This window comes from Oncorhynchus clarkii, chromosome 10 (assembly GCF_045791955.1).
Source record: "Oncorhynchus clarkii lewisi isolate Uvic-CL-2024 chromosome 10, UVic_Ocla_1.0, whole genome shotgun sequence".
Classification (NCBI taxonomy): domain Eukaryota; kingdom Metazoa; phylum Chordata; class Actinopteri; order Salmoniformes; family Salmonidae; genus Oncorhynchus; species Oncorhynchus clarkii.
The window spans coordinates 14,281,205-14,295,865 of NC_092156.1; the positions used below are offsets into that span (position 1 = coordinate 14,281,205).

The following is a 14,661-nucleotide window of genomic DNA, read 5'->3' on the forward strand; positions in this document are numbered from 1 at the left end:
ACATTCATCTGTGGAGGTCTACAATTTTTTTTCTGAGGTCTTGGCTGATTTCTTTGGATTTTCCCATGATGTCAAGCAAAGAGGCACTGATTTTGAAGGTAGGCCTTGAAATACATCCACAGGTACACCTCCAATTGACTTAAATAGTGTCAATTAGCCTATCATAATCTTCTAAAGCCATGACATCAATTTCTGGAATTTTTCAAGCTGTTTAAAGGCACAGTCAACTTCTGACCCACTGGAATTGTGATACAGTGAAATAATCTGTCTGTAAACAATTATTGGAAAAATTACTTGTCATGCACAAGGTAGATGTCCTAACCGACTTGCCGAAACTATAGTTTGTTAACAAGAAATGTGTGGAGTGGTTGAAAAATGAGTTTTAATGACTCCAACTTAAGTGTATGTAAACTTCCGACTTCAACTGTAATAATGTAAAAAAAAAATATATAAAACCTGGTTCAGGTTTGCCAAGAAGTCACTAGATGGGCATTAGTGGTTGTAGTAGTTACTTCCAGGAGGGAGATAGGGAAGGTGCACCTTCTTGGGATGGAGGGAGAGTGAGGGGGACAGCTCTGGGGTGGGGTTGGTGGTACAACCCTGGTAAGGAGAAAGGGAGGGAGGGATGGGGTGGTACAACCCTTGGATGAAGCAGTTGGGGGAGGTCTCATTATCTTAAGATGTTTCTTTTTCTTTCCCTATCCCAGCACAGAGAGGGTTAAGGGAACATTCTCTTTTTTGTATGCATAGCTGAATACTATACATACTGTTGTATTTACAGTGTATGTGGACACCCCTTCAAATGAGTGGATTGGGCTATTTCAGCCATACCCATTCCTGACAGGTGTATAAAATCGAGCACACAGCCATGAAATATCCATAGACAAACATTGACAGTAGAATGGCCTTACTGAAGAGCTCAGTAACTTTCCTACAAGTCAGTTTGTCAAATTGCTGCCCTGCTAGAGCTGCCCTGGTCAACTGTAAGTGCCGTTATTGTGAAGTGAAAACGTCTAGGAGCAGGCCACAAGCTTAGAGAACGGGACTGTCCTCGGTTACAAAACTCACTACCAAGTTCCAAACTGCCTCTGGAAGCTACATCAGCACAATAACTGTTCGTCGGGAGCTTCATGAAATGGGTTTCCATGGCCGAGCAGTCGCACACAAGCCTAAGATCACTATGCGCAATGCCAAGCGTCGGCTGGAGTGGTGTAAAGCTCACCACCATTAGACTCTGGAGCAGCGGAAACATGTTCTCTGGCGTGATGAATCAAGCTTCACCATCTCGCAGTCCGACGGACAAATCTGAGTATGGCTGATGCCAGGAGAACGCTACCTGCCTGAATGTATAGTGCCAACTGTCAAGTTTGGTGGAGGATGAATCATGGTCTAGGGCTGTTTTTCATGGTTCTGGCTTGGCCCCTTAGTTCCAGTGAAGGGAAATCTTAACGCTACAGCATACAATGACATTCTAGCTAATTCTGTGCTTCCAACTTTGTGGCAACAGTTTGGGGAGGAACCTTTCCTGTTTCAACATGACAATGCCCCCTTGCACAAAGCAAGGTCCATACAGAAATGGTTTGTCGAGATCGGTGTGGAAGAACTTAACTGCACAGAGCACTGACCTCAACCCCATTGAACACCTTTGGGATGAATTGGAACGCCGACTGCGAGCCAGGCCTAATCGCCCAACATCAGTGCCCGGCTTCACTAATGCTCTTGTAGCTGAATGGAAGCAAGTCGCCGCAGCAATGCGCCAACATGTACATCTTATACACAAAGATAAATAACATACATTTTTCTGAACTCATCCAAAATATATTCCACATCTGTATTCCACATCAAGTAACTGACGCAAGCAGTAAAATTAGATTTAAGAAACAGATTGAAAAAAACACTGCTGCTTTGGTGGCAGCTAATAGGGATCCATAATAAATACAAATACAAACGTCCTGACCAGTTGCATCACGGCCTGGTACGGGAATTGCTCCGTCCACGATCGCAAGGCCCTCCAGTGGTTGGTGAAGATGACCGTGCTGCCACCCATCCAGGACATTTACTCTAAACGGTGCCTCAGGAAGCCAAGTAGCATCCTCTCCAAATACTACCGCTGCACCATCGAGAGCATCCTGGCCAGTTGCATCACGGCCTGGTACTGGAATTTCTCCATCCCACGACCGCAAGTCCCACCATCAAGGACCCCACACACACCAGCCACAAGCTGTACTCTCTCCCTTACCATCGGGCAGACAGTATCGCAGCGTGAGGTCTGATACTAACAGGCTCAGAGAGAGTTTCTAGCTACAAGCCACCAGACTGCTGAATACAGTACTTGAACTGGACTGACAATCTGCTCTGATTCTCCTCACCTTAGCACGCATGCACTCACTCATGCACACACCCCCACCCACATATGCACAGATATAGATTCATGCTACACACACATCACAACTGTTGCTACCAGATTCTTATTATACTTCAAGTTATACACTTTCCCCCATCCCCAATACACGTGTAAATATTGGACTATAAATTTTGTCTTCCTGTATTATAATAAATGTTAACATGTTTATTATATTCTTCTGTCATTTACTTTATGTTCATATTCTCATCTTTTATTGTTTCTTATTGTTGTTGCATTTTTGAGAAGGAACCTGCAAGTCAGCATTTCATTAGACGATGTATAACATTTGTATCTCGTACATATGACTAATGAAAAGATTAACTTGATTTTGTGACTAGGGTCCCTCGTTCATCGAAATAAACAACTTTCATTTACAAATTTTAACTAGCGCCATGCTGCTGTTTTGTTGCCAGCTAGTCAGCATAATCTAGCTATCTGGGAAGGGTTCATCAGGACGACTGACTGAATCTAATCCATTTGTCTCTACTCAGCTCTCAGCTGCTTGACATACGTCATCAATTTGGGCACCAGGCGTGTCCGCTATAGCCTTTCCCAGGTCAGAATTGTTAAATACATACTTTGTTTCACTGCTGATTTGAATGTCACTGAGAAAACATAAAGTTGTCCATTTTTTTTCTCGCAAACATCCTTTCTGAATTTAAAAGTAATCCTAGAAGGAATCATCTAGTTTTTCAAAAGTATATGTAATCTGATTACAATGTTTTTGCTGGGAACATAACAGATTACAGTTAGTCTTTTCATTACATGTAATCCTTTACTCCTCAACCCTGTGGACCTGTGCAATAATGAGACTATATAACATGAGACCCTGGCTAAACTATAGTTAGTTTCATTCTTATTATAGTAAACACTGCAGAGTTACAAGCACTGATGGGCCACAAGCAGAGCAGTACTACTCTGTTGAATGCTGCTGTGTTGTACTGTAAGTAGACGGAAATAAGTAGACAGATTCCTGGTAAACCATCTGCTGATGAAGGGAGAACCTGAGAACGTCCTTACATTCACTCAGCATGCTTCAATAGTTCGCTTCTAGAACACATAATTAATCATCTCTGTACTGTATGCTCTCTGTTAGCCCACACAGGCTTTCAAAACAAACAGGGTGTGTGTCCCAAATGGCACCCTATTCCCTATATAGGGCACTACTTTTGATCAGAGCCATATGGTCCTTGGTCAAAAGTAGTGCATTATATAGGGAATGGGATGCTATTTGGGACATAACCAGCAAAACAATCTTCTTCATTAGTTATTGTTGCTGCTAGTGCTGCGGGTGTTGTCTCTCCCTGCTACCTACCTAAGCCAGCTTCTTTGTCGAGTTATAAATAATTCAGTGTTTTAATTCCAAAGACACTCGCATATACTCTCAAGAGGAGCCACCCACCTACTGGTATAGGTTCTATAGCTTGTTATTACAGGTGTAGGATCTTAATTTGAGCCAGTTTTATACAGCAGGAAAGTAATCCTGCAGCAACAGGAAATGTGAATTATTATGTGGGTTATAATTAATGGACATTTTTGTCGGGGTTTTCGTAATTAAGTCTGACATTTCCAAGTGGAAATAACAAACTTCAGAAGCCTTTTAAAACCTGAAATAAACGTTACAAGTTTTACATTTGCTGCATTGCAGGAAAGTACACCTGCAACAGGGTGATCAAATTCAGATCCTACATCTGTCTTCCATACCAGGAGTCTTATCGGCCAAAGACTCTGCAAACAGTAAATGTATGGACACTATAGAGCTATAGAGCTTGGGACTATCTACATTTTTTGTAAAAATGTTGTTATTGTCATAGGCTTGTTCTGTTCAATGTTCTCTACCTATATAGTACTCTAAATAACCCAATTCATGTTGAATTGTAAGTTCAAAGGAATACAATAAAAAATTGCTGACACCATTCAAACTAATGGGGGTTCTGAACGTTAAAGACAATTATCTCAGAATCATCTTTTTGCAGATAGAACCTCTTGACTAGACAAATTATGTACCATAGCAAGGATTCAACACAACAATGGTGTTATTTTATGTTATGTTGTTATTTTAGGACGAATCTCAGTAGAATATAGGCATAGTTTGTCAGACCGTCTGTCAAATGCACCAGGGTGCTTTTATGCTACGGCTTGTCTTGAACACAAATGGATAGGATATAGCTAAAGAGCTTCAGAGAAGCACAAATTGTGTATTGAATTTTAAAAGCACACCTTCAAAGAGTGAATTCTGGCAGGCCCGTGTCCTCCCAGACTGCCAAAATTAGGACACTGGTAATTGCTTGCCATATTTAGAAAAATTATGTAAGAAATACAAATACCATATTATTAACTCATTTTCACCTCGCATGAGCACGATTCAGTGGTTTTGAGTTTGTGATGCTCACTCACTAAGCCTTAAGCGATCAGCCTGAGGCTGGTCTGTCTGTCCCCTATGAACAAAATGACCTACTCCGTGTGGAGTGTGAGTGCTAGGCAAAGTCACTCTCTTTGTCTTTGCAAAGTGTAATATATTTAAAGAAAATAAAATCCTGCACACACTTTGCAAAGTGTAACATTCGCAAAGTCTTTGTCACACCTGCCTGCTCTGTCTAGAGCTGCAATCTACAGCTGGTGGCAAAGATTCCATCTGCACTTGAAGGTCTGGCATTTCCATATTTGTTACATATGGAGTTTGGAGTTTGACTTAAATAGATGCAGCAATCGCTCTAGCTAAACTATGCAACAACTTTCTCAGAAGGACATTTTGAGATATATTCCCTAGGAAACACAACTTGTAAATAAGATCAAAAGCAGCATCAGTCTCAGTCAAAACGTGAATGAACACATTCAGCAAAGAAAAACTCCTTTTTACTGTTTCAATAGCATTGTGTCTCTGATACTAAAAGAATACGCAGGCATTGTGCAGAGAATGTGTTTACTGAGTCATATAACCCAACTTGAAAGCATCTTATTAATATTTCCACTTCCCCTGAGGTATGCAAATATACTTTGTCCTTTGCAGAGTGACAAAGTGCTTCTGAGGACCTTGCTGCCCGAATGAGATCCCATCTCAATAACTTATTGTCAGAACTCCGTCAGGCAGAGAAGCAGGGAGAATAGGAGCACATCATAGGAATTCAAGGTAATCGTTTATTTTCCCACCTCATAAAGCCAGGCAATACAGTTCAAGATAAAGGTACAAAAAAAGTGTCTCTGCGGGGTAATGCCACCGTTCAGACTGAAAACCCTGTGTTCATGTCACCCAGGAGACGAGGCAGTGTTAGTCAATGCATATCTAATCATAACCTGGCTGTGTCTGAAATCTGTCTTGCCTACTACTTACTAAAATTACATACTTTGTACTAATCATACTACATACAATTTATTATGTACGGTTTAGTATAAATGCATGCAGTAAGCAGCAAATCAATTTACCAGGCTCACCCATATTGAGAACGCGTCATCTAATTGCGTTGTTTCTCGCCATTTGTTCATTTTGCTCCAGCCCATCCTCTTATATACTATAATTATTAGCTGATCAAACACAAAGTGGAAAGACGTTTCTCTTTCGCAATAGTGTGCAGCGAATTCTACGAAATGAAAGGTTGAAATAAGTATGACATCCTGGCATTTAAAGCATACTCGCCCAGTGTCGTCTATGAAAACCTCACAGATGTCTCAATTCACACAGGCTATTATCTTTATATTGACCATATTAATAAAATTACCTATATATTTCTATAATCACATTAACAATATAGAGAGAGAATTAACCAATCAACATGGAGATTGCATGATGATGCTGGTATTTTTATGATTTCAAAAGGTATAATGAAATATCTAGCAACCTATAAACCCATCAATCCCATCAATCCCTGGTAGCACAATCGATATGCTGATAGAATTTAGGGAGTCTTGTTTTCAGATTAGCCTTGTTAAAATCCCCAGCTACAATGAATGCAGCCTCAGGATATGTGGTTTCCAGTTTACATAGAGTCAAATAAAGTTCGTTCAGGGCCATCGATGTGTCTGCTTGGGGGGAAATATATGCGGCTGTGATTATAATCGAAGTGAATTCCCTTGGTAGATAATGCGGTCAACATTTGATTGTGAGGAATTCTAAGTCAGGTGAACAGAAGGATTTGAGTTCCTGTATGTTGTTATGTTATGTTGTTATGATCACACCACGTCTCGTTAATCATAAGGCATACCCCTCCGCCCCTCTTCTTTGGATGGCATATAAATGCCGGCCTTTGCGCTCAGAGTCCCATCTCTTCTGCCACACATGATCAAAATGGCTCTAATCTTACATTTGGCCTCACCTCTACGTAGTGGAACATTAATATAAATGATATCTTGTTTCAAAGCTCTTTTGGCTAACTGGCCAACAATTTCATTCCCTTCCACACCCGAATATGTTGGGGCCCAAAGGTGACAGAGCTAGAGCAGTGTTTGTCAGACCATGAGACATCCTGAAAATCGTTCTTCTCACAAAATCGCCTGAAGCGTCCGAACGCTTTGGCCTACAGATTATTATGACGCCTCTATGTTGGTTGTTCTGTTGTTTAGGCTCCCGGATACCCACAGGCCTCCCATGGAGACTGTTTAGTGCCAAAAACATGGGGTTAAATACATGTTTAAAAAATATATATATATATACATGTTTCCTGATCTTTATTTACTTAAAGGGGTCAAATAGAAAAAGGATCCTTGGTATGACCCCCCCCCCCTTGGCTTGGACAGAGCTTAGACTCTTAAGGGTTAAAATAACTTCTCTCTCTTTGTGTTGTTTTCCCCCTTTCCTCTTTGCAATCTTAGCATGTTTGGTGTTAATATCACCAGCTTAAAGTAACACTGCAACGTTCTTCCCAGTTCTCCCCAGTCAGAGTAAAGTGTTATTCAGAGTGACACTGCAAGGCTCTTCAAATCCCCAGAGAGTATGATATGCCCTCCTTAAGCCCTTCAACTGGATCTCAGGGCACGCTAAGTACAGAGCTTACGCTTTTGGCACAATTCAAATCAAAGTACGGAAGGGGAACTGTACCTACTCCTTGATTTGATTATAGGGACGCTGGGGTTTGGTCGTAATTCCTGAGCTCGATCAGAATGGACTGAGGAGGGACTAAGAAATAAGGACATTTATGGGGCAAATCACAACTCGGTGTAGCAGGAGTACTTCTGCAGCCATTTGGAGGACTTATTTATAAGTCTATGAGGTGGAGGCATTTTACAAAAGGCTATTATATTTAACAATTTTGATTAAGTTTCTGATGGCTGAGGGATTTCTGCCCTGTATTTTATGAACTCCACACTAAGTAATCTTTATTGTTCTTCGACATAATGAAATCATATTTCTTCGAGATTTATCACATGGCTGGCTATCTGTTAGTGACTTAAAACTGTCAGAAGTGAAATGATCCTTAGCGACAGTTTTAATTATTAGAGATGACTCTTTGAGGTAGAGCCTGAGTGTCCGTATGTCTGGAGCGCTCTTAAATCTCAGAGTTTAATTGAAGGCCACAGAGAAAACGCATGTTATTTGCATGCAATGGCGCGCCCGGCCCCTGATGTATTTCCAATGCTCACTGAGAACTCCTACACAGTATAGAAAAACGGGAGCTGCAAATTAAGAGACGAAACAAGACATTTTGGAGCAATAACACTCTTCGCATTCCTTTCAAATTATTTTTATGTGTAAAGGCTTTGAAGAAATAATATATGTGGAATTTAAATGGTGATAGGTTATCTGGATCTGTGGTTTAATGATGAAGCTCTCCCACCTTGGTATCTGTGAGGATAGTCTCTTCGTCTATTCTCTTGTCCTTCCTTACTCCTCTCCTCTCCTGCCCCTACCTCTCCAGGCTTTCACAGTTTGTTAGAGTCACTCGGTCTGCATTGCCCTACCTAATTCCCACCCAATTACTGTCTAAATGAACCACAGGGCCGCTTAACTTGGTTTGACTTCCCATTGTTTAATTAATAAATTAGGCACTCAAGGCTAAATTAATCACCACTTATTCATAAGCTAAATTGACAATATTCAATTCTGCATATTACCTAAACATTCTGTTTCTGTTCTTTTTACAAACTGGCCTGCTTGTTGTGTGCTGCTAGCCGGTAAAATGTAATTTATTTATGACTTCTGTCTGAGCTGGCTCAAGACCGCCGTGCCATGTTTGCACCGCTGCAATTTTCACAGGTAACGTTGGCATCTCTCAAGAAAAACTAGGGCAATTTGATTAATGTCGTCGTCTCCAAGTGAGGATCACAGACACGACAATAAAAACAACGCAGAGAGAGTGAGAACGAGAAGAGGGAGGAGAGACCGAGGCAGCAGTTAGCCAAAGGGTGAGACAGACAGACACAGAATGAGAGAGAGAGAGAGAGAGAGAGAGAGAGAGAGAGAGAGAGAGAGAGAGAGAGAGAGAGAGATCTATCTGCAGTCATTCCCTTCCAAGGAGAATGAGGAATAAGGACAAGAAAGAGCACTTGCTTGTTTTTGGGGAGTTTAGCATACAAACAAACAGTGAATAATTAGTCCCAGGAGACGGATGGATCACCACACCATGTGAATAATTTCAACACATTCTAACACACTTGCTTTGTTCTTAAATGGCAAGGAAGAATGTTGTTACTCAGGATGTGTTGTCTCCTTACCTCCGGCCAATTGCCCTTTGCTCTAACACTCTAAGGTCAAGAACCCAGCCTGCATGCTCGAATGCACAAAAGAGGAGCTGTGAGGGCAACAACCAATAAATCAGCAACAAATACTGTACGAGAAACCACAGTTTGAATATTACATTCCAATGCGCAGTGAGATTGGCTGCACTACATAAAGCAGTGTGGAATAGAGATCCTTAAATTGAAAATATTAAGAGCATGACATTACTGAGACCTGGCACTACATCTTCCTGGAATATCCCAGTCAGTAATATAACTTCCACAACATCACTGCAGACGCAGAGGCCTGTAGCACCGAACACGTCTCAGCACAGATGTGATTACAGTAGGGTACAGTAGTGCCTCGACATCAATTGATGCAACACATTGAATCTCATAAGAATAGAATACCGGTACACATGCACGTGTGCATGTGCATGCACACTCACAAACATACACACACACACATACCAAAAACAGGCAACGGCAATAATGATAGCTCACAAAACAGGAAGACATCATATTCTTTTAAAATACCATCTTGAACACAACAGAACATGAGGAAGTTACTACACAGTGTACCAACCGTGTATAAGCAGGTTTGATACTGTGTGTAAAACCTTGAAAAGAGACAGGTTTCTCTGAGTACTTTCACCAAAGAGGGCTTCTATAGAATGTACTATGAATGCTGTTCACATAACCCATGCCAACATGAAAGGTTTTTGTCATTGCATAACATACTGTATTTAAGTGATGCAGTTTGATTGATTACAGTAAGGCTACTTACATGGATCAGCCAACCCGTCAGCATGTCCACTCTTCTGCAAAGAGACAACACAAGGTGTTACTATTAGTCTCAGACAAAAGCTGTCTGTTCTTCTTATCACAATATTGGGCCACATGTAATGTGTGTTTTCCTCTTTGAGAAAAGACCAGTAGAAGTGAGAAAGGTTTCACACTGTTTCCAGAGTATATTCATTCATCCTTTTCGGAAAATGTCATTTGTCAAGACTACAAGATGGCAGGTGTCATCTCTGTTTGCCTGGATATCTGTCAGGATGGTGTATATAGCTCAAGAAGCAAGAAGCACCATGCCTGTAAAGTTCATATTTATCCGCAGTGCAAAGACCACGTTGGGCTTCTCCGAGCAGATGCTCGGATTATGTACAGATGTGGGATCGTAATTTGATCACCCTGTTGCAGGATAACTTTTATATAATGCAGGAAATGTTAAACTTGAGGTTTAAAAAGGCTACTGAAGTTTGTGATTTCCACTTTGAAATTTAAGACTTGATTTTCGCTTACAAATTTTTTTTATTAATTATCATCCACAAAATTATTCACGTTTCCTGTTGCTGTATGTTTGTTTTCCTGCTATAGCAAACTGGCACAAATTAAGATCCTACATCTATACATCCCCAACTCCCAGGCTAAGATATCTGCATAATTAAAGTGGCCAAACACAATAAGAGTAGGGGAATTGAAATAGATGGGAATCATTCTGAAGGGTCACAGTGAGGAAGCCTAAATGAATACTTGCTACCTACTATACCATTTGTACTGTACCATCAAACTAGCTTAACCTTAGTATCTAGAAAGACGGATATCTGGTTAGCATTTCATAAATAATGTCTCACTGCTTTTACCACCTGTGTGGAAATAGCTGGTCTCTGTTGCCAATACACAATACATTTGGCATACAGTCTGGAGCTTTTGTATAGTATGTAGGCAATACAGCATTCATTTTCTGTGAGTCCTCACACAGAGCATGAAACCAAAACAATGCCTCCTCTTACATCTCTACATGACAGCTGTTAATTGAAGCGATGTGACAACTAGCGTCCCTCACACTAAATCTGGCTTGTAATGAGCTTGACTGATAAAGCGTATGTGTCTGATAGCCTTCTTGGCAACCGCAGAGAGCCCTTGGACTTTGGAGACTTTCTGAAGAAACACTGCTGCCTTTCAACAGAATGTGCTTCCGTGTGATTACAGAGATTTGGGCCAAGTCAAACCCTCCTCTTTCATGCCATCTGCCTGTTTTAATTGCAGACGTGCGTCCTCATCATGGCAGAGCAAAGCGTTTGCACTGATCAGATGCCTTCCTTTCTATCATTTCAAGAGGGTCCTGTTTATTCAGTTGATTAGAGACTGTCACTGCGTTGTGAACCACTGAGAAAACACAGAGCAGACAAAGAGCGACAGAACACTGCTCTAGGCCTAGACTCAATCAGCTAGCTAATATCTGTGTGTTTTTCTGCCGTTTGGCTCCCATTTAAACTCCCTGACTAGATTCAATTGAACATCATACAGCATCCATGCACACATATTTTTGGGAGAGGCACAACTGTAACAGCAAGGTAACTCAGCCCAAGCTGTGCTGCAATGGATGCTGGTAGAATATATGCCTCTCGTATGCCTCTGTTCCTCTCCTATAAGGGTGCTGTGCAGCCACTCTCATTCAAACCTCCATATGCTCGCTTTCATTTAAGCTTTCATTTAAGCCAACCTGTGCCAGCTCGGCTAGTTAGACTCAGCACACAGACGACTGTATACACAGAGCCATGCTGGCAGCCATTAGACTCTGATAAGGAAGAGCAGACTAGACAATATGAACCTTATTTGGATACCCACAATGTATGGAGATGAAATAGAGAAAAGCTGTCAATTGCCATGGGTATATTAGGTTAAATTCAAACAAAGCTAGCACACAAAGCTAAGAATGTGTCTGGTATGTTAATGTGAAATCAGTTCGGAAATGGGGAAAATCATTGATGTCAACTGACGGGCACACAACACACTAACAGTGCCTTTGGAAAGTATTCAGACCCCTTTATGTTACAGCCTTATTCTACAATGGATTACATCATTTTTTCTCATCAATCTACACACCAATACCCCATAATGACAAAGCAAAAACAAATGTTTAGCAAATGAGTTTTACTCAGTACTTTGTTGAAGCACCTTTGGCAGCAAATACAGCCTTGCGTCTTCTTGGGTATGACGCTACAAGCTTGGCACACCTGTTTTTGGGGAGTTTCTCCCATTCCTCTCTGCAGATCCTCTCAAGCTCTGTGAGGTTGGATGGGGAAGGTCGCAGCACAGCTATTTTCAAGTCTCTCCATAGATGTTCGATCTGGTTCAAGTCCGGACTCTGGCTGGGATCCTCAAGGACATTCAGAGACTTGTCCCGAAGCCACTCCTGTGTTGTCTTGGCTGTGTGCTTAGGGTCATTTCCTATTGGAAGGATAACCTTCACTCCAGTCTGAGGTCGTGTGCACTCTGGAGCAGGTTTTCATCACAGATCTTTCTGTACTTTGCTCCGTTCATCTTTCCCTCAATCCTGACTAGTCTCCCAGTCCCTGCCGCTGATAAACATTCGCACAGCATGATGCTGCCACCACCATGCTTCACTGTAGAGATGGCAGGTTTCCTCCATACGTGATGCTTGGCATTCAAGCCAAAGAGCTCAATCTAGGTTTCATCAGACCAGAGAATCTTGTTTCTCATGGTCTCACTCCTTTAGGTGCCTTTTGGCATACTTCAAGGAGCAGTCATGTGCCTTATACTGAGGAGTGGCTTCCATCTGGCCACTCTACTATAAAGACCTGATTGGTGAGGTGCAGCAGAGATGGTTGTCCTTCTGGAAGCTCCTCCCATCTCCACAGAGGAACTCTGTAATTTTGTCAGAGTGACCATCGGGTTCTTGGTCACCTCCCTGACTGAGGCCCTTCTGCCTCAATTGCTCAGTTTGGCTGGGCGGCCAGCTCTAGGAAGAGTCTTGGTGGTTCCAAACTTATTCCATTTAAGAATGATGGAGGCCACTGTGTTCTTGAGGACCTTCAATGCTGCCGACATTTTTTGTAACCCTTCCCCAGGTCTGTTCCTTGACACAATCCTTTCTCGGAGCTCTACGGACAATTCCTTCGACCTAATTTTTAAAATTGTATTTGACCCTTACTTAACTCATGGCTTAGTTTTTGCTCTGACATGCACTGTCAACTGTGTGACCTTATATAGACAGTTGTGTGCCTATCCAAATAATTTCCAATCAATTGGATTTACCACAGGTGGACTCCAATCAAGTAGAAAAATCTCAAGTATGATCAATGGAAACAGGATGCACCTGGGCCCAATCTCATAGCAAAGGGCTGAACACTTATGTAAATAAGGTATTTATATATTTTTTTGTTTTTTTTATATATTTTTAAAATATTTCGAAAAACCTGTTTTTGCTTTATCATTATAGGATATTATGTGTAGATTGATGATGAATTTTTTTTATTTAATCAATTTTAGAATAAGGCTGTAACGTAACAAACTTTGGAACTAGTCAACGGGTCTGAATACTTTCTGAATGCACTGTAAGTGTATGTGTGCCTATCAGTAAACACCAATCACCTCTTTCAGAAAATAAGCAAAAAACACATCCAGTCTGAAGATGAAAGCTGAATACAACGCAATACATGACTTGACAAATCCTAAAGTTAAGCAAAAACTTTCCTGCAGCTGAAAATTCTGGCAAATCTCAACTGACAAATTACTTTCCCGTGAATTCTAATTTCCCCCTGCATTCCATCTGTGTGGTTAGTAGTGTGGTTTGTGTGGTTAGTAGTGTGGTTTGTGTGGTTAGTAGTGTGGTTTGTGTGGTTAGTAGTGTGGTTTGTGTGGTTAGTAGTGTGGTTTGTGTGGTTAGTAGGAGTGTCGGGAGTCATGCTGCATGCTTTCCCTGATATTTACTGCCGTGATTTATCCTCTTAAGTGTTTCTATTCATTGTAATTACATTGCTGTACTTCCAAAGACGGAGGGAGACAACAGAGTCCCACTGAGTTTTCAAGAGATTTTTACATGCCCAGATTTTCCCTAATAAAAGGGATAATCGCTTTCCTAGTGGAGGGCAAGACGGGTCAGGCTGAGAGAGAGGATGCAGGCTCACTGCTAATACGGAGCCACGTACCCAGGCCGCTCTACTCGTGATATGACAACTTTCCCCCATGAAACAGCCCCAGCGTGAGAATGAGATGGAGACCTACTTAATGTAATGGCTCTGGGTGTAAATAGTCATTGTGTTGTAATGGATGACCTATAAACAATGTTTGCATTAACTGGGGAAAATGCCTATTTGCATGATTTTATCTGACAGGTTCTGCAGCGTAGTTAGTTCTACTAGTGAACTTGTGTAATTAATGTGGATTAATTGAACATCACACTACACCACACCTTTATGTTAAGTTTAATAGACTCTAGCTAATAGATCCAACACGTTACAAATCCCACAATAGAAATGTAAAGGTCATTTCTGATTGAGCTGACATATGCAGCGTTCACCGTGAATGCAGTCTTCTCTAAAGCGGGAACATTGCCTTTAAATATCAATCACACTGTAAAACCGAACTTTTGCGATGCGGATCGAATAGAGCCCTAAGTTTATGTTATAAAAAAAGTTATATATATATATATATATATATAGCCAGGATTATCTACTGTTTTCCAGGGAGTCTTTGAAGAGACAACATACTGTACATGTTTTTGTTGAATTTATTTGACTTATTGATCAAAATGAAGAACCATAATTGTTTGGGTTCATTACAAATGAATTAAGCTATAC

General features: G+C 41.1%; 1 protein-coding gene across 1 annotated transcript in view; it reads right to left on the reverse strand.

Annotated features, from left to right (window-relative positions):
• Nucleotides 1–14,661, reverse strand: part of LOC139419443 (follistatin-related protein 4-like) — a 232,967-nt gene that overhangs the window by 186,394 nt on the left and 31,912 nt on the right. The window contains exon 3 of the mRNA XM_071169392.1: nt 9,840–9,873. Within this exon, the coding sequence (XP_071025493.1) occupies nt 9,840–9,873 (34 nt within the window). The remainder of the gene's footprint in view (nt 1–9,839; nt 9,874–14,661) is intronic.